This window comes from Anguilla rostrata, chromosome 10 (genome assembly GCF_018555375.3).
Source record: "Anguilla rostrata isolate EN2019 chromosome 10, ASM1855537v3, whole genome shotgun sequence".
Lineage (NCBI taxonomy): Eukaryota > Metazoa > Chordata > Actinopteri > Anguilliformes > Anguillidae > Anguilla > Anguilla rostrata.
In genome coordinates this window covers 12,868,078-12,896,007 of record NC_057942.1, presented here as the reverse complement: position 1 = coordinate 12,896,007, position 27,930 = coordinate 12,868,078, and the positions used below count along the sequence as shown (strand labels likewise).

At 44.4% G+C, this 27,930-nt stretch overlaps 1 protein-coding gene across 2 annotated transcripts; it reads left to right on the top strand.

Moving 5' to 3' along the window:
• The first annotated feature begins 53 nt into the window (after positions 1-53).
• ift81 (intraflagellar transport 81 homolog) lies at positions 54-27,930 on the top strand. Of its 2 annotated transcripts, none has more exons than XM_064354204.1 (19): positions 54-214; positions 926-1,088; positions 1,453-1,556; positions 1,832-2,012; positions 2,514-2,603; positions 3,109-3,174; positions 3,504-3,614; positions 4,722-4,806; positions 5,418-5,581; positions 6,024-6,119; positions 8,395-8,541; positions 14,330-14,479; positions 16,463-16,591; positions 18,056-18,145; positions 19,326-19,412; positions 21,471-21,542; positions 21,654-21,739; positions 22,646-22,691; positions 24,319-27,930. In XM_064354204.1, the coding sequence occupies exons 2-19, from the start codon at positions 945-947 to the stop codon at positions 24,499-24,501; spliced, it is 2,031 nt and encodes a 676-aa protein (XP_064210274.1). In that variant the 5' UTR covers positions 54-214; positions 926-944; the 3' UTR covers positions 24,502-27,930. The 2 variants fall into 2 exon arrangements, with proteins under 2 accessions (XP_064210274.1, XP_064210275.1); XM_064354205.1 differs by lacking the exon at positions 54-214 and adding an exon at positions 449-638.

The following is a 27,930-nucleotide window of genomic DNA, read 5'->3' as shown; positions in this document are numbered from 1 at the left end:
CTTATACCTAGTTCTCTCACAATACCCTCTGTGTCCTGAAACTCATTTTTTTTAGGAAGTCACAGGAAGTTACGTTACACCAGCTTCCTCTTAGCAACCGACCTGATCCACGCCATCTCTGGTTTCTAAGACAGAGCAATAAAAAAACAAGTGGCTATTTTTCATTGTTCAGCAGGCTAGACAGAATTCAACGATTTAGTATTCCAAAAGGACAGTAAGTAGCACAATTGCTATTTCTGACAGATAGTTCGCTGGGTTGCTAGCTATCGGCCTATGCAATGCATTATGCAGCTTACAGTTTCCATCATTTTGAAATGACAACGGCTTAGCTAGTTAGGTAAAAGTGCGGTGAAATTGCAAACAAATGCTTTATTACTGTCTAACTGAGATAAAATAGCGTTCGCTAGCTAATGTTAGACAATCTGCATAAGTTTGGTGTAGCTAAGTTGAATAGCTTCCGACCGCTAGCGGCGAAGCGTAGGCTATACGTAGCATACGTCGCTAGCTTGCCAACTTATTTTAGTTTTTCACGGGTAGTTAGCTAGATGCGAAGTTACCATGGCTAACAAACTACATTAGCTATATATAAACACATCCCCAGTATGGGATATATATATACAGCATCCGTCTTGCCAGATGTACGTATCCATTTAGCTAGCTGGTTTCGTCGCGAAATTAGACGGATGAAATTCTGTATTAAATAACCCCGTCGTTAATGGCTACACATGAGTTGGAATCTTCTGGAGTACCTAGCGCTAAATTAGCAAATTTACAGTAGCCTACTTATGTTACATGTTGGATAACGTTGATAATGTAACGTTAGATACTTGTTTTTACAGTCAGCTTTCATAGAGAATGTCAGGGGACATGTTGCTTGTCATATGATATTTGACTTCCAGATATAATCAATATTTTTATCTTTCAGATCTCTAATTTAGCTGAAGATGAGCGAGCAAATTAAATTTATAGTGGAGCAGCTCAATAAAGACCCCTTCAAGAAAAATTTCAATCTCATAACTTTTGACTCCCTGGAACCCATGCAACTGCTGCAGATTCTCAATGATGTCCTGGCCGAGATTGACCCCAAGGTTGGTCTGAGTCTGTAGTTTTCAAACTAGAGTACTATACTGAAAAAATATTATGACTGTTCCTGTTTCATGTTATAAAATAGTAATTTCTAGTGTGTGTTAGTGTTAATTTAGCTAGCTGATTAGGAAATAGATTTATTTATCTATAGTGTTTACATGCATTTCTGTCAAAATTGGATTTGTCTATTTAATTTTTCAAGTCAAGTTGTGATTTCTCTATTGTTGATGTTTTTGCTCTATATTTGATGTGCAACCTACATGTCCACAGTTTTGAGGGAACAGCAATTTATAAAAATATTTTTGCGCTTAAGACATGTGGTGTAAATATTGAGAAGTCACTTTCAAAAACATGGATGTTTTTCAGCAAGCCATTGATATTCGTGAGGAGATGCCTGAGCAGACGGCTAAGAGAATGTTTACTTTACTGGGAATGCTGAAGTACAAACCTCCAGGAAGTTCAGCTGAAGCGTGAGTCTTGCCCATCTGTGGTCTTGTTTTAAAAGGTCTAAAATCGTGTGGAGCTGGTCATGGTTTTACGCCATTGCTCTCAATATGTCACATTTCTACAAAACAATCGACTGCAGGTGTCTGTGATTATGATAAATTACAAGATTACCCAACTTTCTTTCCTTGAGTCTTTTCTGTTTAGCCATTTGGCAAATTTACATAGTCGTTACATAGTGCAGAGCTCTGTGGAGAGAGCAGCTCTCAGTATGCGCTCTCTGCAATCCCTCCGCCTGCAGGAGCAGTTTTCGCCAGGGTCTGGTGACTGGAAGCAAGCCAGTGGTGCACCCCGTCCTGCACTGGCTGCTGATGAGGATCCCGGAGCTGAAGAAGAGGGCGTATCTGGCCCGTTTCCTCATGAAGCTTGAGGTGCCCGCGGAGTTCCTGCAGGATGAGGTCATTGCTGAAACGCACCATCAGGTATGCGGGCAGTACCCTGCACAGATCAATCTCTTCATTGCTTGTATGACCTTTTCACACATTTAAACAGCAACTGACCTTTTTTGTCTTGGATTGCTTTATTATTATTATTATTATTATTATTATTATTATTATTCTTATTATTCTTATTCTTATTATTTTGTACAATGTTATTGCATGTTGTTTTTACTGTTGATGTACAGTAAAGATTTTGTTATTTTACAGATTCAAATAACAAAACCGATATAACTTTCAGACAAATATAAAATATGTCTTATATTTTTGAGGCAGGTCTTAATTATGCACTGGGTTGTAACAGGTGGGGTAGCAGCTTTGTCAAAGTTGACTTTTTGATCACATTTGTAAATATTCTAAAATATAATTATTTTGTGTTATTTTTTAGATAATTTACTAATGAGATATTTGTCTCATTGGAGGGCTTGTAAAGGCTTGGCATGTTCTTAACCTCATGCCGGTTCTCTAACCTGTTTTGTCATTCAGTATGAAGAGCTGGTGGATGGCTTCAAGGGCTACCACAAGGAATGTGAACAGCTGAAGAGCTCCGGCTTCTCCACTGCTGAGATACGAAGGGTGAGACCTGGGAGAGAGATTTGTGTGCCCGCAAGAAATCTGTGTGATGACCCTGAATAACTTGCCCGTGCCATCTGATTTATTGTGGCATTTTTACTGGACTGTTTTCTGCACTAAATCACTCGAAGGACCCGGTAGCGCCATAGACGCACTTAGCTGGCAGTATTTAATTGTTGGCTCCAGAACTTAGCAGTAAATTAACACTTTCCTTGGACTGGGATCAATGATTTCACAGTCTGTGGTGGGAATTTGAGTAGGATTAGTGATTATAGCGCATAATTTGAATATAAACGTAATAAAACATCTCCTAAGGTTAATTGCTGCACTTACCGTAACTGTGATGCATTGTGTAATTTGCCAGTTTTGTCAGTTTTACTACAAATTTGAAGAATCTTGTCATCTGTACTAATTTCCTTGCTTTCCGCTTCTGCTTTCTGAAAAAGAAATTAAATTATTTCATGCATACTTAATATTTTTGTGTCTTCATAATATTCCCCAATTTCAGGACATCGGTGCAATGGAGGAGGAGAAGGACCAGCTCATTAAGAGAGTGGAGCGTCTAAAGAAGAGGGTAAGGCAGTTGTCCGTGAAGCGATCGCGCTTCCTGAATTCCTGCCGCTCTCAAACTTGAGCTGAGCAATGAACGCCTGACCTCTGAGATGTGTGAACTGACTCCTTGCATCAGTGAGACCAAGCGTGCTTTTGACGAGCCAAGGCATTAGCTGGTGACAGGACAGGGTTAGGTATTTAATGAAGTGCTAATTTAGTATGTCTGACAGGGTTACAGTGCCAGAAGAAGCGACCAGATGCCAGAGAAGTTGCTCTTGAAGTGTCTGTGAAACCCAATCTGTGCAGATGGGAGATGTTTACAGTCCTGTAATGGATGCCCATGTCCACTAGGTGGAGTCAGTGTCCAACCACCAGCACATGCTTGAGCTGGCAAGACAACTGCGGGTTGAGAAGGAGAGAGAGGAGTCCCTTGTTCACCAGAAACAGGAACAGAAGAACCAGGTACCTGGGGATTGGCTGGCTCTCTCTGAAGTGCAGTCTTCTTGTTTTGATTTCTTTCCTGTTCTCTTCTTTGACATTATATTTGCTGATATATCTAACAGATGATCTCTCGCTCAAGTCCCTTATTTTTTATTCAAAAACAAAATTCTCATCTCATGTATATGGGTCCAGGGCCAATAAATCTGCTAATTAAATATAACTGAAATAGAAGCACTTTGATGCTTTCAGTTAGAACAGTAACTTGTTTTGTTTTATAATATTATTTAACCAAGTTAACTATATCCTACAATGTTATGTTATGTAATAATCAAACCTGTTTGAATCTTTATTTTTTTGAATATGTGATTAAGGGTTCAAACTTTTAATCCTGTTGCCTAGGCAAAATAAGAAGCCTAGTTGTACTCTGTACTCATCCGTGCTGCGCTCACAGTAGTACTCAGTCTCAAAGAGACCAATAAACAACAAAAGCCATGTTCTTGTTTTGTCTGGAGGGTATAACGTTAGGTAGCCTAAATAAAGTGTAATGTGTGGGTCATACTATCTGCGCAGCTCCTGGCTATTCATTCTAAATGGCTTTATCTTGGATACCCTTTTAAAAGGTCTGAAACAAACATTCATTTACATCAGTTTGGCTGGTCCATCTCAAGCACTGGGACTACTTAGGTCAGTGATGCACACCACCGTACCTGAATCAAATCCAGGCCTTGCCACTGTCGGATGTGGCTGGGAGTCCCACTGGGTGAAATGTAATTGGATATAGTGTCACCCAGGAACTGGGGAGGGAGGGTTTTAATTGGCAGGTTATTCCTTGTCTTTTTGCACAAGGGAAACTCCTAGCCAGCAACAGCTCAGCTGATGAGCTGCGGGTTGGACAGGAGGTGTCTGCACGTGCGTCAGAAGATACGCAACTAGCCTCTTTAATTGGGACAGGCTAGATCGACGAATAGAGGAAATCTTGTCGTTAAGTGGCAAAATTGTGCGGTGTGCACCAGACGTGAGGCAGTTAGTGGGTCTTGTGAGGTGTGAGCATCACATGAGAAAGAGCAAGCAAGCTTGACAGTGCCCCATTCAGATACTGCATGTGGTTGATGTGTGTGTGTTGTGTAGCTGTTCCAGGCAGAGCAGAGGCTGCAGAGATCGCAGCTGCAGCTGAAGGACCTGCGACAGGCAGCGGCAGATGCCAAGCCGGAGAGTGAGTGAGCGGGCGCGCCGTACCCAGCTAATGCCGCCGAAGCCGCGGCGGGTGGGGTAGGCCGGGGGGAACGGCGCGGGCGGCACCCGGGGCCGGCTTACTTCACCGCTAATTGGTTTAGATCAATTTAGGCTCAGTGATCTGGCGCACCTTTGAAGTGCTCCATTAGCTCACCCCGTGGAACCTCATCTGCCCTCCTGCTGTCTGTAGCCCTCCCTAGCCTCTTTACAATCAAATGGGGGATTTACGCATTTACGGTTTTAAAAATGGGCTATGAAGCGAAAGCGGAAAAACCAGCACCTCGCGTTCAGTGTGAGGTCAGTCCTCTCAAGGTGACAGATTCATGGTTATAAACGTGTGACCGTACATAGTGCTTTACTCAGTATTATATACTTTCGGTAATTGTGTTATTAATGAGTATGTGACTTGTAATTTTATTAATTTGTGGTGTGTTGTTCATTATTTTTAGTTGTTTTCACAGTTTACATAAAGCACTAGAACAATTGCAACACCCAGACAGTACGCACATGTGCAAAATGACTCCATTCTCTCTGGGTCCAATCTTTTCGAATCGGCGCTGTGAACGTGCGACGTGCGTCAACCCTTTCCAGGCTTAATGAAGAGGCTGGAGGAGGAGATCAAGTTCAACTCCTACATGGTGACCGACAAGTTGCCCAAAGAGCTGGACAGCAAGAAGCGGACGGTGCAGTACCTGCAGAAGGTGGTGGCCGAGCCAGCCATGGGGCAGGCGGAGCTGGGAGAGCTGGAGGACAAGGTGCGCTCATAGGGATGACTGTAGTTTCATTGCCTCTGTTGGAAAATACAGCTGAAAACATTAATAATTGCCTGAATAGTGGCAGTGCACAGTGCCAGATGTGTCAGGAAATAAAACTACAAATCCCAGGCATTGTGCTTCTAGCTTCTTGTGTTATTGTTAGTTTATAAACCCTGTTTTAGCCAGGAATCAGAACTTTGTTTCAGTCAAGGCAGGACCAAAAGTAAAGTGCGCTAAGCAATGTTTTTTTTTACAAGTTATTTTTAGCTTGTTGGCCAATTATAAATCAGCACTGGGAGGCTGCAATATGTGTCACAATAAAAAAGTTTATCTTTTGTCTTAAGTATAGAAATGTAATGAGTCACATGCCATGCACATGTGGGCTGATAAATTGAAGTATGTGGATATAGATCTGAAAGCAATCTTCTTCTTCCCCTCTCAGATCCGTGAGATAAACATGCAGATTAACCAGCTGATTGAGAAGAGAATGATGAGGAATGACCCGATGGATGACAAACTTTCCCTCTTCAGACAGCAGGTGATATTTTCACTTTAGCACCTACACACCATTTACATTCTTATGTAACTTCAGTTTGTCATCTGCATAACTTGCAGTGTCAAAGTGTAAACAATGTCTTGAAAATCCAATGATTTTAGATTTAGAAATATTCAGTAGTTTTCATTCAGAAATTGAAATACCTCATTCATTAATTTAAATGTTGATAGCACCTAGGCCGCCAGCCTCCCCACCCCCACTCCTAAGAATGAAAATGGCCTTTACCATGTTCTCCCCCACTCCAAAGAAGTAAAATGACCTCCAGCATTTATGTTAATATTAGCTTACTGTGATATGTGTACATCTGTGCATCAGTACAAATATTTCTATTACCAAGTTTGAAAATATGGAATGAAAACCCACAAAAAAACAAGATTCATCAGAGGGAGTGTATGTATTCCTGAAGAACAGAAATAAGCAAATACTTCAAATGTTTCTTTAGAAATACATTTGATCCATTTGATCAAGATTCAGTTCTTAACAGCCCGACTCAATGATTAATCTGAAGTCCCAATTTACTGTGTGTTTGAGCTGTTTGGAAGCAGACGGCTTCGAAAGTCAAACAAAATGGGAGATTTTCTTGCCACTCCAGGAAATGAGAATGTAATGTAAGTCTGTTATCTGGGGTTTATAGTCCTGCTAACAGCGTGAGTAAGCGTGACATTTCCAGGTCCTGTGTGTGAGACGTGTCTGTTACCTGATAAGCTCGACCAATAGAGTCCAGCAGATGCTCAAGGCCGTTTCCAGCTCTGGCGCAACACGGCTAGGAACACTGACAGTATTCCAGGGCGCATATTTCCTTGAGTGAGACGCCGCGATTTTAATCTGAGGGGGAGCCGACCGGGGTTTAGTGAGCTCTGCTTTGTCCCGTGTGTTTAAAATTGCCTAAGCTGGATTGTTAACATTAGTAATTCTGAAGACTCCTTGTGTAGCTTTTAAACTGGCTGTTTGCGTGACCCGATTCGTCCCCTCTCATTTGTTAAAGTGATGACGTCGGGCCTGCATTTCGTTGTGGACGCCCTGTAAGCACATTTAAAACGTGATTGGCCCTGCCTCGCTTGTGCGTTCGGCACGGGAGCACCAGTAGCTGTGACTGTGATGTTGTGATCAGTGGATGATCTGTAACGGATGCGGAGAGAGAAGAGGCTGCAGTCCCCACCGCGTGCTGCGTTCGTGCTGCGAACCTGCTCCTACCGCTCCAGTGTAGCAGGGGGTTCGCCATGGCGACAGACCGCTCAGTGTGCTTTATCCTTTGTGCTCAGGCACGTGATGACTTTAGATGTATATATATGCACCACATGTATATATTGCACATATATATATATATACATTTGGACGTATATATTTACCGAATTGTCTATGACCCAGCCCCGCGTGCCAGGACGACTGTAAACCAGGTGAGTGGCTTAAAAACCAGAGACTTGCGGCCCTTTGCGATGGTACGTCCAGAGTTCCCATCTTCCTTTCCTCAGAGAGCCTCACTATCTCTTGCCTTGATGAATTCTTACCCCCGGCTTTTTAACAGCACCATATAAGGCTAAAATATGGCACGCAGTGTGCTCTCTGGTGCCAAATTTAGACTGGATATGGGAAAGGTTTGTAAGCGGTGACAGACATTCTTTTTGTGTTGAAGGAATTAATTTCTTTAAATAAACACGAGGGATCTCAAATCTGGAGGATTGTGCGAAACTCAGAGAAATGTTTTTTGGAAATGTGTAAAGTATTAAAAAAATAATATGAATAACATGTTAAGCACTGTTTCTTTGTAGCTTCTGATGGGGGAACATAACAAAACGTATGGAATGAATGGGATAACTGTAACCTGCTGCACAAATATTTTTGTTTCCTGCACTGATTATTTATAACTCAAACTACAACTATAATGTGTACAAATTATAACTATAGTTATTATTTCATTTACTATTAAGACTACTGCAATTACTTCTATTTTGCAGTCAGAAATATTCTGCTTAAATATTTAATTATATACTGCATGAGAAGTGATGTAATTTGGACAGATAGAAAGCAAATTAGGTAAATATCTTGATTTAGATTTTAAATTTAGATTAATTTAGAATTTAATTTGTATGTTCTATATCTCTTAAATGTAATTAGAGAAGCAATTATTGTGGAAGAAAAATAATTATCTTGGAAATTGTCACAGAGTATATACCGGTCGATTGTGAACCTGTCAGTCTGAAAGTACCGAAGAACCCTTTGGTAGCAGTGGGACCGACGCCTGTTTTGGCCCTTGCAGGCCTCCATCATCGCCCGTAGGAAGGAAGCGAAGGCGGAGGAGCTCCAGGAGGCGCGGGAGGAGCTGGTCGGGAATGAGAGAGACCTGACCCAGAAGAACAGCCAGGCCCGCAACCTGGATGGCACAGAGGTCATCCGAGGAGAAGAGGTAGTGGAACCAATTGCCAAACTGAACACCATTACTAATACCCTACCACACTGAAAATCAAACATCACTGTATACAACACTGTAAAACACTTAATATCCTACCACGATGAACACTAATTGCAATTCTAAACACTATAGATAATACTTTATTATACTGAACACTTGCCCAACCACATAGAAGACTGATCACCATTCTGAACCCCAACGCCACTCTGAATTCCATAGCACATTAATATCCTACCTCCCAGCCCCAATTGCCATATTGAACCCCACCGATATTATCCTGCCATGCCGAGCAATGACCGCCACTCTGAACCTCACACCACACTAAACACTAAACCATACTGAACACCGCACACTAAATAATACTCATTAGAGCAGGCTATACAAAAAAATCATTCTACCTACACGTTGAACACCCATTCCACCTACACTGAACACACTGGTCATCATTCTGAAAACCATGCTCCGTTGAACAGGATGCCACACTAAACACCGTCCACTGATAACGACTTTACAACCCTGCATTACATTTAGCTCCCTACTTTGCTGAAACAGAAACAGGCTAAACTGCACTGAGTTCATTACCTATTTGAACAGCAAACTGAACTGGAATGCCACTGAATGTGGATCTATTGAGTCTCATATACAGCAGGGTGTTCATCAGTAAACTCAATGAGGCTGTTGTGACATGCCGTTTATGATAACTATTTGTTTTGGCAGAGTCTCTGACCTTCTGCTCTCCCTGGACAATAGGCATGTTTTTCTAAAATTAAAAAGGATGATACGAGTTCGGGGGCAAGGTGCCAAAATGCATTATATAAGGCCACCACCAAGAACTTAAAGCGGTATAGCTTAGTTTTATGATTAAAAGAAATGTAAACCTCCCAAGTCCTCATTCTGTGAAAAAATGATCTGGTGTAATTTGACCCCTCTGTGGTTTTCCTTGTTTGTTATAAGACGGCTTCCCATGTTCCACTGCGTAAGATGACGTTAAATAATGTTTAATGGGGAAAATCTGTTGAGGGGGCCTGAGCTTTTGTCCACTGCACGGATGTAATATCCTCCTGTGTATCCTTCCGCTGAATGGCGGTTAGTGTCGTTGACCGCGCTCGTTTCCCTCTTCGTTTCCAAGAGCCTCTGGAGGCAGCTGAGGTAACGTGACGTACGCGTTGCCCAACTGAGCAACTTAGTTCAGAGGAATATCAGAGTTGTTTGGATGAGTTTTTCTTTTATTTTCTGCAACAGTGAATAAATATGCATCAAGAATAGAGTTAGTGACTTGTCACCAGTATTAACATTAATTTGAAACTGACAAACAATATTAATATTAATATTAATTCTACAGTTGACCTAGATGTAACTCTAATATTTAAACTTTAAAATGATGTAAATAGACCTATGATTATCAGACTCAACAAACTGTTATAATGATACTATTACAATTAAAATACACCATGTTAAAATACCTAAAGAGATTCAATAATATCACATGTACATTCACTAATACACCCTGGTTTACCATTTACTGTATTGTCTATTTACATTCAGAAGGCAGCAAATGAGACTTCTTTAATTGTAAACACAGGACCACAGCAAGGTAAAAAATCTTGCATAGTTTTCCTTTAATATGCACGTCATAGCTATGGTTTACCGATACCATTATATAGGCGCTAGCTAGCTTCACTGGCAAACTCACAAATATTTTATTATTATACACAGCACGTTTAACAAAGAAATACCATCGCACAACACTCGTACAGTGGTATATCAACTCTTGACAAATGGTGATGTTTGCTTAATACCATACCTGCAACAATGAATTTTTAATGGCTTGTCTCTGCTACAGTCTGTAACTGTAACATTAATTTGAATCTGGCACACTGCCAAGGTGCTGCTAGTGACATCACAGTACCATCTGCTGGAAGCCATTAATTTAGCCACTAAAGTTTCTAATGCAGGTAGATGGTAAGTATATAGATGATGGGATGGGGGGACCTCTTAGTATATCCCACATAATGCACGCATGAAGTAAACATGGCGGATTTTAATAGCTGCTATTTACATACTTCGGTAAATACTGGAAAAGCATCCATCATCCCGTCTGCTTCACTTTCCTGAATTCCCATGCAGGGGATATTAATAGACCACCAAAGAAAACCCTATAACTGGGCAGTATCATTCAAATCGCCAAAAATGTTTTTCTTTCCTCCAAACGCTTGTTTAATCCTACTCCTAAATATATCCACCAAAACACGGAAAGCACAGCCCCCTCCCCCACCACCAGCCCAGAGAAAATAAACAGAGCTTATCTACAGTGAATGGATATATTTTTTCCGTTGACCGTGAGGAGCCTCCATTGACAGGGAGAGGCATTCTTTCAAATGCTCTGCAGCGTCACACTTGATTCATGTAGCGAGGCAGAAGGTAACCCTTTGGGGCACGTGGCCGCACAGGATGAAGGAGAAGAGGAGGGATGGCTCTCTCCTAAATTGCGATGGAGGCCTCGCCGCTAATCCCCCTGAGCCGGGCGGAGCAGCGCTGGTCCATAAACAGGTCTATGTTGGCCTACGCCTGAGCCCCGGCCGGTTCTCTCCCGACTTTTTTTTACGAGCAGATGTTCTGTGCACGTCGCCCCCCCCAAACATACGACAGGGAAGGGGGGGGGGCACAGGGACTGCATGTGGGCAACGGCACATGCTGCTCCCCTGCCCAGCTCCCTGTGCGATTTTATCAGCTTCTTTGAATGGTCACCTCTGTCCAAAGCGTCCCCGTCCAAACTTAGAAAGAAGCAGCCAAGTGATGGATAACTGAAACTGGAGAGAGAGAGAGAGAGAGAGAGAGAGAATAGGGCTGGCCTTGACAGGGAGAGATGGAGGGCGCCCTTTTATGGTAGCACGGGAGCGAGGGGGAAGGGAAAGGGTGGGAAAGGGGCTGCGGAATTGTCTTATTCGAAAGCGGCGGAAAAGACCCTCGCTTATTTACACTCTGAGAACTCGCACGCTGTTGTTCTCCCTGTTGCCACGGCGAGCTTATCAGCGGCATGTTCTGTCCTGTCCGTGACAAACGGCATGTGACTCGCGGAAAGCGCACGGCTGCTCTGTGCAGTGTACTCTGTCACCGTGAGCACATCTTCCTTTGGGTTATTTTACCCCACTGCTAGGGACCCTGTTCAACTTAACACATATTTTTGAGTTTAAAAAAAGCTATTGTACTTCATGTCCGTGAAGGAAGCTTATGGGGTTTAAATATAGGGGCTCGTTAACTTTGAACGGTTTTGTTTCTAAAAGCACTGCAGCTAGTGTTGCTCTAACCCAGCGTTACACAACTCTGATCCTGATGGGTCTGCATGCTAGTTTTTGTTCCAACCAGCTACCTTGGTTTTAGGTTCCTGGTTTTAGCTCTATAAACTGTGCTGGTTCACTCCTATACCTGAGCCCAGTAAAATCTTTAGGATACGCTCACAGACTGCGGCTGTAGCTGGTACTTATACACGTCAGAACAAGGTATGATTGAGCTAATTAAGTAATTAAGAGCAGAAGTTGGCACGAAATCCTGATACGGATCGGCCCTTGGTGTGCACCTTTGTTCTAATTAGCTACAACATTTGGGTGGCAGTGTAGCCTAATAGGTAGGTACAGGTACAGGTCGAGTCATATTTCAGTCAAAACGCATTTTGTGTATGTGTGTTAGTCTACTCTGCTCTTGTGCATGGGTTAGGGTTAGAATCCTTGAAAAAAGGCTACTTTTTTAAATGGCAGGAAATCTGTTGAACTGGTACCATCTTCGGTGCCGACTCACACCTGAAATATGCAAGAAAGAACTGAACACCTGTGCTTCATAACAGGAAAGCAGTCTTCCATGTTTTTTAACGTGAGAACAACTAAAAATATGTTTGTTCTTGTTTCCAGTAACCTTCAGTTGACATCTGTTTTGGAAGAATTTTTCTGCAGGTGTGTTATAATGTGTTAACCTCCAGCTTGCACTGAATAGCAAGTCCCTGCAGTGAGTCATTCTTCAAAAACTGGTTTGCTGAATGTCTTTAAGCTATTTATCAACTCACTGTTGGATTATACATGTATTTTCGCATCCTGGCTCCAGCATCTATTTCCAACAGCAATTCCGGGGCTCTCAAGTGTGTTCCTCAGTAAATAGTTTAAAGAACAAAATGGTGCATTAGCTAATTTAGCTGCAGTTGTTTGGTAGGCATATGTGACAATGGAGCACTATGCAGCATTATTCCTCCCTGGCTTATTCTCTTCAACCTTGTCTGCCCTTGATGTCCCAAAATACTCAAACCCATAAACTCACACACACACACACACACACACACACACTCACACACACGCACACGCGCGCACACACACGCCCAGCATGCTCCAAGTGGCATACAGCACATTCTGTGATTTCTGGGGGTCATTCTCCCCTGCGCTTCTGACAACATTTATAGCTGTTGGCTATGCCGGAGCCTCACAGCACCCAGACTGAAGAGGCGTGGGGGGGGGGAGGACAAGTGCACTGGGGGCCGGGCGTTTCGGGATTGGCCATATGAAGATGTTTGCTTTACCACTGGCCCTGTGCCCGAGGGCTCGGGTTTCTCCCACAGATCACAGAGACGTCCCCTGGGCGCCTCCACCCCTGCCATCCCATCACTCAAACATTTGTTTTCTCCCAGTGCATTTCATGTATTCTAACACTGCTGGGTACAAAGCCATGGTTCTCCCTCTCTCTATCTCTTAGTCTCTCTCTCTCTCTCTCTCTCTCTCTCACCATCTCTCTCACCTGCTCTCTCTTTCTCTCTCCCTCTCACTCTCTCTCTCTCTCTCTCACCTGCTCTCTCTTTCTCTCTCCCTCTCACTCACTCTCTCTCTCTCTCTCTCTCTCACCACCTCTCTCTCACCTCCTCTCTCTTTCTCTCTCTCTCTCTCTCTCTCTCTCTCTCTCTCTCACCTGCTCTCTTTCTCTCTCCCTCTCACTCACTCTCTCTCTCTCTCTCTCTCTCTCTCTTTATCTCTCATCATCTCTCTCTCACCCACTCTCTCTTTCTGCCTCCTCCTCACTCTCTCGCCCTGTGTCTCTTGCCATCTCTCTCTCTCACCCTCTCACTCTCCTCAAAAAATTGCTGCGGCTGCACTTATTAACGCGATCAAAGCTGGAGGCGCAGGCATGCCAGAATCTGCTCTGCCCCGGTAACACAAGAGGTGGCCCCATTATTTTTGCTGGCTGGGTCAGACACCCTGCGCACGGGACAGCTATACAATATAACCTGATCTTTATCCCATACCCGTATTAGATTGAGTTCTGCAAATGTGTGACTTAAAATACACCGGCTTGCGTGGAGCACAGCAGGGTGGGGGAGGCACGTTTGTTTCCTGGCAGGGAGAGAGCCCTCATCGTGGCTGACGTCTGTCCGAGGCGTTTGCAGTTCTCCCCCAATTTTATTATTTTATTCCCGTTTTGGAATGCACGGTCACATGTCTTGCATTTCAGTCTAGCAAGGAGAGGTCCTTATAGAAGGGGTGACATAGAGCACAAACTCATTAGTGGTCAGTCTGCTGGTCATATAGAGAGAGAGGGGTAATGGTGGGTGAGAATGTCTGTATGGAGGAGTTTATGGGAGCAAGTCTATCAAATTAATAGAAAGCGCTTTATAAATCTGAATGAGGGAAATGATTTGGCCTACAACACAATACGAATAGTTCATGAAAATGCTATACTCACACGCATACGTATATATATATGTATGAAAGTGAGCAGTTTGTCTGTGTTTTTTCTCGTTTCCTTGCAGTTTAAGCGGTTCGTGGGGAAACTGCGGAGCAAGGGCACCGTGTTCAAGAAGAAGAGGCAGGAGATGGCGGAGCTGAGGGCGGAGTATGGCATCCTGCAGAGGACAGAGGAGATCCTGAAACAGCGCCACGAAGCCGTCCAGCAGCAGCTGGTAATCCCAGGACCCCCCCCCCAGCCCCAGCCCCAGCGCACACACGCACGCATTCCCCTTGACCATCCCATGCCATTCGATGCAAATTGCCCGAACTGTGAAGTGACACAAGCTTCCTAGAAATGATTTCACACCTCTTATAACCCTCCCTGCGCCCAAGTTGCTGATAGCCCGTCTGACGCAGGGAGGCTGAGCTGGTGCTATTTGGGAAGGGCGCATCTGCTCCCCGCGTCCAACGCTTGCGCACACGGCTTTTTTTTTCGCCGGGAGAGAATGTGCCCCCCCCCCCCCCCACCCCCCTCGTCGGACCACGAGCCGTGCCCGAGCGTCCCGTCCCGTCCCCTCTCTTTCGCTGAGTTCTTACCGCCCCCCCTGTACGGAGCTGTCCGTCCTCCCCAGAGCTCCTCCCACACTGAGGCGGTGAGCGGACCACCAGAGCAGGGCAGGCCTGCTCCTCTCCGGCCCCTCTGCAGTACGCCGGTCTTCCAGAGTCTCTGTGCTGTCTGCACCCTCTGTCCTCCCCTCAGAGGTTTACATGAAGTCATCCTTGGACAGAGCGCGTGCTCAGCCTGATTGGTTTATGATTTTTGATGGCCGAGCGTCTGTTACGAGCCGCAGTACCAAGTAGGGCTGCGAGTGTCCGATTAGTGTCTGGCCCTGGAGTTTGGTGGAGGAGAATCAGATCAGCGCCCCAGAGGAAAGCCTATTAGCATGAAGCATTCCTAGTTGCTGGGGGGGGGGGTGGGTCTGTAACTGAACGGGGTTCCCAAATGGTCAGTACAGACCAGCAGTGACCCCAAGTTCCTGAAAACCTGGGGTCAGGAATGGGCTCTGTATCTGTATCTATGGTCTTTCCATCTTTAATGCTGTTTAAAGTGCATCTAAGGACTGGTGGGACAAACTGGCCTTGGGTGACAGAACACTCCCATGAAACCATGTGATCATTTTATTGCTCGGTGTGTCGCTGTTAACTTGTGCCTGGCCTTACCGAGTAAGAATGTTCAGTGGGGTTAACAGTAACCCTTCAGCTGTACTTGGAATTCGCATTCTTAACATGGTGCTGCTTGTAATATCTGCTGAAGCTTATTTGCAACATTATTAAGAGGTTTTTCTATCCTTGTTAGTCTCTTATGTACATTCTGTTACTTGTGTACATTTCAGATTTCCATGTGGGAAGATATAGTGTATTATCTTGTTATCAGAATGTTTTTTTTTGTTTTTTTGGTCCCCGTTGTTAGCGTGTGTTAAAGGGCAGTGCTGGTTTAGCGCATGCAAATCCCCGGTGGAACATCGCGCGTAAGCGACACCCCGCGCTCACGCTCGCGCTGGCACCGGAGCAGAAAGGACACAGTGCTCCGCAGGCTCGGGTGTCGGGCCCATCTTGGGACGCCCGTGTGGACGTAACCCTCGCCAGAGCACTCAGCGCGGCTCCCCTGGCGTGCCGGCTGGGGCGGGGGGGGGGGGGGGGGGGGGGGTGATGGGGGCGGCGCACGTCAGTCCTGCGACATCACGCTACCCGGTAATTGTATCACGCTACCCTCTGATCGGAATAGCTTTTCATTCTGCACCAGCCCTCACACACGGGGGAAATAGACCAAACGAGTTTCAAACTGGTGATGGTGAGGCTCAAATAGGAAACGCTGGACACGGTGAATTTCATTTCTTATTGCAGGAAACAAGGATTCCCTTTAGTGTTAATCATAATAAGACCATTCATTTATTAAGATACTGCCGATTGTTGGGGAAGTTCAGCTTCTGATTGGAAGGTGTCCCTTACAATCTGAGGCTTTGGTACTGTTAGAAGACCACGGGGCCCTTATTCTGGATCGGACCAGTTGGACATGGATGTCCATGTCCCTCTAAAGGACGATACAGTACGTCTTACCTTATTTTAGATCACAATCCCCGTTGTGATCTCCCTATAACTCTTGTAACTCTCTGTCTGTCTGTCTGTCTGTCTGTCTGTGTGGTGTGCGAGAGCAGCAGTCCATGGAAGCGAAGAAGGGCATCTCGGGGTACAGCGACACCCAGGAGGAGCTGGAGAGGGTGTCGGCCATCAAAAGCGAGCTGGACGAGATGAAAGGGCGCACTCTGGACGACATGTCCGAAATGGTGAATGAGCAGGGAGACGGGGACCCCTCCAGAGATATTTTTGATTATGCCATTTTTGTGCCATATCCCCCCCACCCCCCCCACCCCCACCCCCACCCCCACCCTTACTGCCCTGCTGCCTGCCAGGGGAGTTATCTGCACACTTAGTGCCTTGTAACAAGAGCCATGTGTAAACACATCCATTCCATCTGTCACGACCCTTTGCTAAAGCTGAGCGATCTGCTCTGCTCGCATTCAGGAGAAAACCGATGAATATCAGAATTAACCCGTGTGGCCGGTCTGTCACCCAGGATGGCCGAGGAAGGCGTTTGACGATCAGGCCCTGGTCCAAAATGTTGGTCTTTAAAGAGTGCCCAGGGTTGCAGCTGGCAGACCCCGTTCTTGGCGCGGGCGATGGCCTCGGATAGGGGACTGTGGCATACCAGGCCATCGTGCCGTGGGGACATTCGCTGACTCTGGCACCCGTGGATAGCGGCCCCTACGCTGCACTCTCAGTCAGTGCCGGTGCTGCCGGTGCTGGGAAGCAGAGGCTGTACGTCATCTTCACTAATATCACTGTGACGTGATTAGGGGTGCAGCGGTCATGAATTTGGCCGATTCCGGTTGGCGATTTTTTTAAAGCCAAATCAGCCGATTCTGATTCGATAGCCAAACTTTTCTCAAGTGCTTCCAGAAGAGTGTTTTGACAGCTTCGCACAATGATCTGCACCAGCACTTTATCTTAGGAAACGTTTCAGTGCAACGACAGACGGAATGACAATGAAGCAGTTGCATAAAATAATAATAGAACCGATAGAATAGGTCTGATGAAAAATATTATGAAAATAAGACCCAGGTTGAAAAAAAACAGACCTTTAATGTCCGCTTCACACACTTTGTACTGTTTCCAGATGGCTGACATTTTGGGAAAGATACAGCAGCTGCATTTCAAAGCATCTTGCGCATGGACTCACATTTCTTACATCGTAAAACCGGAATACAAATCAGCCAAAACAAAAATAAGCCTGCCGGTCACCGATCACGCGTTGTGGTGCGAAAATCAGCCGGATCCGATGTACGGCCGGGCGATAGGTGCACCCCTGGAAGTGATGTCTGCTTGGTGCTGTTTGATCGTGGTGCCATCTGTAGCGATAGCTTTGGAAAACCTCTTAGCATTTCAAAGGTCTTCAAAGTGCAGTGTCCTGTCTTTGTGTAGATGTTCCCTCATTGTTCATTCTTTCATTATGTCACTGTCGCTTTCATACATAGGCTACATATAATGATTTTTTATAAGGATTACTATAGTAGCTATAAAAATACATAATATTGAGGGCAACTGTAACAGCTATAACAATATAGCACATGTTGAAAGAGACAAATAATTCAAACATGAATATAAATACCCACATATCAAACCAACTAACTGAAAAAGAAAGATAAACAAAACAAGGGCAAAAAAACGGTTTTAACATTCTGCTCTTTCAGGTGAAGAAACTGAACTCGGTGATCGTGGAGAAGAAGTCTGCCCTGGCTCCTGTTATTAAGGAGCTGAGACCTTTGAGACAACAGTGCCAGGTAAAATCCTCACATTAATTAAGTCCACACACATACGGACATGCACCCGCATACACGCACACACACAGACACACATACACTTACACACATGCACTCACACACACGCACATGCACGCACACACATACACTTACACACATGCACATGCACTCACACACACACACACATACACACACACTCAGGTTAGCTTCCACCGTGTAGCCCTCTGTTTTCTGTATTTAGTAAAGAAACTGAGCCCCACTGTAATGGGAAAACCCATCTAAGAGCTTTTCTTATCACAGTATTCATAATTAAAATTTTCTGTAAGGCAGAAAATGTATTCTACTTTAGTGAAAGTAATAATATTATTTTTACATGGCAAACAAGGAGTAGGCTCAGGTGAATGTTTTGCAGTGACATATACATACGTTTGTGTGGCATCTAATGCTCGTTTAAAATGTGAATTATATAAATGAAAAACAAATTGTTTGTTAGCATTCACACCCGAGAACATTTTTGCAGTGTACTCACCTGTCAATCAATACTCACTTCTTGGTGTAGAGACAGTGCACTACAGTCATTCATTAAACATCTAATGGTTGGAGTTCTAAAAACCACTCCCACTCTGAGAGCAATCCAAATGATGTCTACAAAAATAAAATTGACAGTTGATAGTTATTGTGTCTGGTGGAAAGAGGCCTTTGTCCTTTGGTACTGAATTATACCAGCTCTCTGGCATGTCAAACCAGCTTCACCTAAAGCTGGGCAGATGACATTTTTCCACACCCATTCCTGGACGGTGCTCCATCAGACCCCCAGAAGTAATATTTCTTGATGATTAGCAGCCTGGGGGGGGGGCAGTGGGAGGATTGGAGCGCAGGCACATGATGGGGGGCTAATCCGCTGCCGTGACCCGGGGGGGGGGCGGCGGTGCGGTGGAACTGGGGAGGAGCGGTATGTTGGCGGGATCAGAGAGCATTGCTCCCGCGTGCGTCCTGACCTGGGGCCACGCAGGTGCCGAGGCGTTCTCACCGGCAAAAAACTATTAAATGCGGGCCGGCCCATCAAGGTGATGAATGTGGTGAGTGACAAGGATGTGAGGGGGCGGGGGGAGGGGAGAAGGGGCGGTCCTCCGTGATGTCAACATTTCCATGGCTTTGTGTATTCGTGCGTAACCGTGCACGCGCCTGTGTGTCGCAATAGGAGCTCACGCAGGAGTATGAGGAAAAGAAAGCCCAGTATGACAGCTGTGCCGCAGGATTGGAGAGCAATCGGTCCAAACTGGAGCAGGTAACAGCTGCTATTCCACGCTCGTCACATGTCTACGGTAGAGGCGTCACCCATTGGCACTGCCATGCCACTCCACTAACCGTAGTCCTAGTGATTACTCCAGTGGCTTCAAAATAAATTCACACCATACACATCTTAATACATTTCCTATTTTCAAGCAAATCTTAAAAGGGAACCTGCACTAGGGGGGAAAATCACAGACTCAAAATGCAGAGAATGGTGAATTAAGGAAATCTAATTTGGTTCCCAAAAAAAAAAGAAAATCTAATTTTGTGCCTTTGTTATTTGCAATTCAAAGGCTGAGGAATTTGTTTACAGACACAACAGAGCAATGCACTGTGGGATTGTTGTCGATTTCTGGCCCCGAGTTATCCTTTTTGAAGGAGACTTTGACTATTCTCTGTAACTAAGGCTTAATGGTTGTAGAAATGCATTCATGTGCATTCATTTGCAGTTGGTTCGAAAAATAGCTTCCTCCATCTTTAAAGATGTGGCTAGGGCAAGAATGTTCTTCAACTGCCAAACAAAACATTTGATTCTATTCTAAGTACAAAAGAGCCAGCTCTTCAGTCAGATTTGCTTAATAGTGCAGGACGCTACCTATTTACGCCCACTTGCTTGATGCAAAGATGAATGCAAACACATTTATGCAAAGCACGGATGACCCTAGAGAAAGGAAACGTCCAACACTCTCCAAGGGAGAGAGACACTAATTCCAAAGAGCATTTGTGAAACAAAGGCTTCATCTTTTTTGAAAGTGAATAATGAAAAAGTACAGTCAAAACGCAGTTTTGAACCAAATGAGATAAATATCCATTATCTGTATTCTGAGTTATTGATACAGTCAGTTTTTTTCATTAAGGTTCCATTGTGGAGATTCCCTCAACTCGGAAGCTTTTATGTTTGGAGGTTTTTGTACTGTATGTGTTTACTTTACCTGAAGCTTAAAGACAAAGTTCCCCATGAAACCTATCTCTACAGACATGAACATGCTAAAGCTAATGTTCCCTCCGTCACTGTTACGTTTGGTAAACTTTATTGTTTTAACTGGCTGCCACATTTTCAGCGTATGTACTAATGAGGTCCACCGTTGTGCCAATGAAGCCATTCCAAGTCAAGGAAGCCATTATGAGGCTGATAAATAAGGAAAAACACTCAACAGGTCGGCCCAAAGGGGGTGATAGGCCAAGGAAGACCTCTACAGTTGATGATAAAAGATTTCTCACCATAATGAAGAAAAATCCCCAAACACCTGTCCAACAGATCAGAAACTATCTTCAGTCGTGGATGTGTCAGTGACTGCTGTATGTAGACTTAAGAAACAGAACTACAGAGGCTATACTGCAGGGTACAGACCACTATAGCTACAAAAACAGGATGGCTAGGTTACAGTTTGCTAAGAAGTGCTTAAAAGAGTTCTGGAAAAGGGTGTTGATGATCGAGGTTCACTTGTATCAGAGTGATGGCAAGAGCAATTCTGTGAAACATGGTGGTGGGAGAGTTTTGGTTTGGGCATGCATGGCTGCCACAGGTACTTTTTTTTTTTAACCTTTATTTACCCAGGGTAGGTTCGCTGAGCACGAATGCTCTTTTGCAGGAACGCCCTGCTTCACACTCATACACATTCACACCATTCACAGCTGCCCAGTACAACCACAATCCTCTATTGTTGGCCACTGAGCAGCTCCACTAGAGGGAGAGGCCATTTTTTTAGCCAGTTGAATCAGGGGATGATTAGGTGGCAAGTTTTGTGAGAGCCAGATCTCATATTTTTTTACTGGTCTTGGTTTTTTTTTACTTGTCTTCATTGACAATGTAACTGCTGATTGGAGCAGCAGAATGAATTCTGAAGTGTACAGAAGCATCTTAGCTGCTTAATTTCAGCCAAATCAGGTGGAGACGCAATCGTCAATTGGTGCCTTACCCGAATGAGCCATCCAGCAGCACTGCATCTTTTACTACATAAGAAAATGACCAAACATTCCAGTCCGTGTGGATCTTGTGCCAAGCCTAGTTGTGCATCTACGTGTGCATGACTTGTCTGTGTGTCCCACACAGGAAGTGAGGGCGCTCAGGGAGGAAATGGCCCAGGAGGAAAGCCGATACCACTACATCAACTGCATGAGGCAGGTAAGGGTATATCTCACTGAGCGCGGCTCTCCCCTCGCCACGGACACCTGTGCCGTGAGCGGACACCCGAACCCTCTCTGTTTTTTATTTTTTTCGCTATTTCCTCTGCAGATCATTGAGATGCAAATGGAGAGGGCGGCGGCTGAGATGAAGGCCTACGTGTCTCCTGACCCGCAGGAGAGGAGGAAGGCCATCAGGTGGGCCCTGGTGCACCATCTGCCCACTGATTCACTGGTCATGCAAAAACTCCGCCTTTGTGGGTAGAGGTGGCTCGCTCTGCACAGCTGCAGCCCCTGCATGAGTCATCGCCATTAACATGACAAAAACAAAGGAAAAAAAGATATCCTGAGACCTGAAACATTAGAAATAGTCTTGAGCGTGTGGCTGAAGGTACTTTCTTTTAATTACTGTATAGTATGTTCTACCACAGGGGATTTCAGCTGTTGTTGCTGCCTGTTCGGTAGTTTATGCAGTTGAGTGTGGGAGAGTATATGTTATTTCAGGGAGCACTGCGGCCTTGCTGGCATTGGTGACCCTGTGACTCTCACTCACTACCACTCCGATCTGCTACGTTTGAGTAAATATATTGTACTGAACTATTAAAATGAAAACCATTGCTGAGCCACATGATTATTTTAGTTGTTTAGTTCAGTTAAACATTAGCATTAGACCTTTAGCTCTTCACAGTGGAAAAGACAAACACACTGTAGAGTGTGGGGGGCCAACAGAGAGTGTATTGGGCTGAATTGCCTGGGAGGGAAAGAGGAAAAGGGTCACCAGCTGTCAACGTTTCAGAAGGTCTTTGAAGAACAATTGTCACGTTACAGTGAACAAACCATTGTGCACTGTTGATGACCTCGTCACCCCCACTGCATTAGGGGACACTGCTGCAACCCCCCTCCCTCCCAGACCTCAACAGCTACAGCCCCTGTCTAACCTGGGGAGGTGCTTTTCACATCTGAATAAGAAAGCAGTGTTATTCCTGAAAGGCCTCATTTCATTCAGTTTCTTGAGAAACATTTATTACTATTATAGTGACTTTAAGTGACAGGAGGAACCAGGAGCCTCTGTCTAACTCTGGTTGGTGTCTGTGTTCTTTCCAGGGAGCAGTACATGAAGAACATCGCAGAGCAGGAGAGTTTAGGCAAGGTGAGTGCAGAGAGTTTTATTGTCCGTGGTCCGTGTCCAGAATTCTGATCCATTTCCCAGATCGTGTTTCACTGACATCTGAAACAAGTAATCCCATGCGGACCCATGGGGGCCGGCCTCTCAGCAACCCCCGCCCCCGTCACCTTTCCCCCGCTGCCCACCCCTCCCCAGCAACACACCCGCTTTGTTGGGACAGTGCAATCTCATCAATAAGAGATGCTTTCTGCGCCAAGTGGTGGTGTCATACCACAAATGTGATGCAGCCAAAATGGAAGAATGCATTGGCTGCACTCGAGGATCACATCTTTGTGCACCTCCCTATCTTTGAAATTTTGAGTGTCGCATTGTGTGATTGGTAGATTGAAAAGTTGGGGGAGGTTTTCTGTTAATGACCTCAGTTCTGGCACTGTCTTACATAGGTAAGCAATCTTCTCATTCTGTGTTTTTCTCCACTGTAAAATGAGAATGCCGAATGGTGGATACTGCCACTTGTTGATCTGGATTGTAATGATTCATAGTTGTCCTGAATGCGCAATAACCCAGCCTTTCATGGACATTAGCATACCACTTGGCATAGAAAGCATAAAAAAGCTATAACATATGGTGTCCATAAATTACCAGGCTGCCCGACGTCACTTACTGCTGTAGAGCACTGTACGCAGGGCACTCATAATGAGACCAGCGCTGGGCCTTGAGCCTTATGTTCCCCCGTGAAAAAGCCCTAATCTGCCGGTTGGCCCCTCTTCCTCGCCCAAGCCAGGCAGATTAGAGTGCTCTGTTTCCCATGTATGGTGTGGAACGGGTGAGCCTGGCACTTACTGCATAAAATGTATATTTATTCCGACCGGTTCAAGTTCCCAGTTTCACTCTCACGTTTACTCAAGACACACAAAGACTCAATAAGCCTGTTCCTGCTGCTCAGTTAGCAGACAGGAAACCAACCACAAATAAGTAAGGGCCCAGTACACTGTACATAGAGCTTGCAGCGAAAGGAAGGACCTGGGTGTGGGGGCGACTTCAAAGGCAGAACACCTGTGGCCACAGAATCAAAGGTGACATCTCAGCGCTCCGCTCCCTCCTTTTATGGCCGACTCCCAAGCCCCTCCTTTGTGTACGGCGCCAATTATTTCAGCTCTGATATTTAAAGAAGGACCTCAAACCTCCTTAAGATCAAACCGCAGTGTCTTCTGATTTGAATGGGTTTACTATAAATAAGCCTCTGTTCCTCTGTTATCCACGTAATGACAAAGGGTCTGGGGTGTCTATTAAGGTTCATGAATTCCATTTCAACTCCATTCCCAACATTTATTTTACTAGGAAAATCCAACTTAAATTGAGCACCTCCTTTTAAAGGAAGCCCAAGAGGTCAGCTCAGATATTACTAAGAACACTTTTTTACTCTTTTTTATTTTCCCATGAAGTCCTTTTTTTATTTTATTAAAAACTGCAATACAAATAAAATTCTATTGAATATAACTCTCACACTAATCAGACCAGCCATGCAAGTCCTAATAGTCATGCTAATACTACAGCACGTTAGCGATCGTTGCTAGCCAGTGCACGGTGGAAAGCGGTGAGTTTGGCGCAGACCGAGCTGAAGAGCTGTGTGCTCTCTCGCGGGGAGCAGAAGCTGCGGGAGGCGCAGAAGGCCGTGCGGGAGAGCCACGGGCCCAACATGAAGCAGGTGAAGATGTGGCGCGACCTGGAGCAGCTGATGGAGTGCAAGCGCCAGTGCTTCATGAGGGCCCAGAGCCAGGCCTCCATCGGCCAGGTCATCCAGGAAGGGGGCGAGGACAGGCTGGTGCTGTGAGGGCCGGGGGCCCCGGTCCGGCCTCACCGCCGCGGCTGCAGAGACGGGGCTAAACAAGGGTCTTCGGTTTCTACCGACCGTCACGTGGGTTGAATTTAAAAACTGTTGTCTAATTACAGTGCGTTACACTGCTTATGCAGGTTTTGAACACTTGTTCATTTTTTGTGTTATCTTCCTATCACTTTTTGTGCCTGTAGGTGTCTTTGCTCTCAGCTGCTCTAGATAAAAATAATACTGCATCTATCTCCCCCCCGTCAGTCCACAGCATTATTCCCAGATTATGCGATAAGAGAAAAAACGCCACATCTGCGTACAATTTTACCTTTCATCTTCCCTGAAGAGAAGCATTTTCGGTGCAGAGAATTGGGCAGGGGTGCTTGGTGAGGCCAGAGCAGAGAGAACACATGTCGTAGGAGGTGTTGGGCGGATAAGTGGGGGGGGGGGGGGGGTCAGCTTTCTCTGGCCTGCGGACTTCAAACAAATCCACGGCTTCCATTCTGACACATCTTTAAGACTACTGCTCCCGTCTGTGCATCTAAAGATAACGGCCTACAAAGTGTTGCACTTGGGACACTGCTGCCCCCTGTTATTTTGGGAAACAACGGACATGACCTTGTGTAGAAGAGCTTGCCAATTTTGGAGTTGACCCGGACCTCCGCTGTTTCGGTACGATAGTGTGCGACGGGGGGTGGTGGACAATCATCCTCTGACTGAACGTGAATGTGCTTCTGTTTTTTTATTTTATTGCTTTGTCTTTGGTTACGGCATTAGTGCTCTCCACCATGGGGGGAGTCTCTTCATTCATTATTAAAATTAATGAATTAAGTCAGACTTCAATATTCTTTTTTTAAATAACTTTTCATTTTGTGTGATTTTGTTGTATTTTGTTGACTAGATTGCTCCACTTTGAATACGTACAGTGAGCTTTTGAATGTGGGGAATTGCAGCCACCTGCACATTAGGAAGTGGTCATTGAAAAGTGGAATACATTACAAGTTTGTGTGCTCCACATATGGGTATGCAAAAAAAAAAAAAAAAATTCCAAGTTGACTTTTATCATGGTCACTTAACTTTTCCAGTGACACAAGCCTCAAATCATTGACTGACATTTCATCTCCCTCTATACATGCACATGTTTGAAATGCCAAAACTGTATGATGGCTAGAGGCGGGGAAGCATATGGACAAAGATGAGAAACCACTACAAACCAAATGTAAAATTACCCATTAGAATTCTGAACAAATCAAATGGTTTTTTTTCTCATATAGGTAATGACCAAATTAAATGAGTATTTATCGCACATGTTTCTATTGTGATATACTGTTTGACTAATTTATATATTTATGTTTTCCTTTCTAATTACATCCCTTATTTTCTCTCTTTGGAATTGTACAGGAATTATTGCAGTGAACTCTTATCTTGGTAGTCGATTTCACAATTCATTGCTTGACCACAAAACCTCTCAACTGCATTTTTCTTATTTCTTTCAGGTTTTTAGATTGTTTTCTTTCATTGCACCTCACTGGCTGTCTTTTCCAGTGCAGATAGCAGGAACCTTATGTAGCCCTGTCATGCGTACATGAGTTCTGGCTTCCAGATACCCAGAGATACCATGAAGTTGGAAAATAAGAAACCAGTATATCTGTGTATGTGTACATGTGTGCATTGTTTTTTGGGTTTTCTTGGGTGTGTGTAAGATAAACTTCTCTCATGAAGCTAATTTTCCTATGAGAAAATACTTAATGTTTAATTTTTTCTCAGATGCATTTTTCTGTACTTTATTTTTTCATATCACACAGTGGTAATATTGTAATAATTTGATTTAAAAAAACAGGAGCTTAGGCATACATGTTTGCCTGTGGAAAAGCACTTATTTGTAATACGCTCTTAAAATGGGAATTTGTTTTCCAGCACAATGCTGTAGATTATGGAACTCAGCAAAGCACCTCAACAGAACATCGCGGTGACGCTTACCAAAACTAAACCTGGGAACAAATGTTTTCAACATGTATTGATGGATGCTGCTTTTAAACTTGAGCAACTACAAAGACTATTGTAGGGTGAGGATGGGGCATTCCCCGCATGCAACGAAGGTAATTTTAGGCTCCATCCTTCCCCCTTCCTCTCCCTGCAGCGTAACTCAATCCGCCGCTGACAGGCGCGGTTAGCTTGCCACTCGGACGGACGTATCAGGTGTAGATTCTCCTAAAAGGGAACTTGATTCGAGCTTGGTATGTCGGGGTTATTATTAATGAAGAAGATGAGCGGGGAGGCCGGGGTCTCATTAAGATGTGTTAACGGATGATAGCTGCTGTTCTTGTGGGAGGACTCTCTGTACCCTACGTAGGCAAAAATCCTACGCACAATGGGGCAACCTCCCCAGACTTTTTTTTTTCTGGCCTACACTTATCCCTATCTCCAACCACTCAAACTTACTACTAACCAGTTGTGACTGTGGAAATTCCCTGCACTGGCTTAACCTAGAGTATCCAAGAGCCTTATCAGATTTTCTGTTTTTCTGTTTGTGCCCCCCTAGCCAGAAGTGGACTTGATAATCACAGTGATACTGACATCCACTGAATGTTTTCAAAAGACTGTTTTTATCTAACTGCATTTATATTCAGTCTCTGAGTTGAGTGTATAAGACTTTGATTAGTTTTCCCAGAATACAAATGTCTTTATCTGTGCACTTAATTGGCTGATTTAGCATACATAGATTCACTCATTACATAGAGATAAAATTACCTATCAGGCATGACATGATGTCAGACCTCAGTAATCCACTCTGAGTCAGTGGTAATCACACAGGTACAACTCAGCACAAGGAAGTGAGAAATAAACAGAAGATCTTCATCAGCTGTCACTCAGAGCAGTGCCAAATGTTAGGTCTGGAACCAAGCGTCCCGTTGGCTCTGCTGAACATGAAGCTGTCAACCACCAGATATTCTACTCTTATCTAAAATCTCCTCTGTAATATAATACTGTATGCAGCTATACAGCCTGGTGGCACTTTATCAGCTGTCGGTGCTCTGTGTGACTAACGCTAGAGGGTGCACTGATGACTCAGAATACTACCATGTAAAGCAATGCTGTAATGCAAGATGGAACACAGGAGGCTAATACAAGTCTGCATGGATTTAGAATGTACATGTTTTAAAACTACTAACCTAGACCACAGTTGGAGAGTAACACTATTTGATAATTGGCAGAATTGCAAACAATAGCTCTTTTAATAGAGGAAATGCTAGTGCTAGGAGAAATAATATGGTATTACTATTAGAATATTTATGGTTACAGATATTAGTGCAATAATAATCATACACCTCATCATTATAATCATAGTAATAGAATATATTAAAATACCAACAGGAAATTGTAAAGAGCAAGCCTCCATTCTTTAATGTTTGAGCAATAAACAGCAGAATCACG

Coding starts and splice junctions, on each gene's coding strand:
- ift81 (XM_064354204.1), top strand. CDS start 945: ATGAGCGAGCAAATTAAATTTATAGTGGAGCAGCTCAATAAAGACCCC. Junction 3,615..4,721: donor AACAGGAACAGAAGAACCAG/GTACCTGGGGAT, acceptor TGTGTTGTGTAG/CTGTTCCAGGCAGAGCAGAG. Junction 4,807..5,417: donor GGCAGATGCCAAGCCGGAGA/GTGAGTGAGCGG, acceptor AACCCTTTCCAG/GCTTAATGAAGAGGCTGGAG.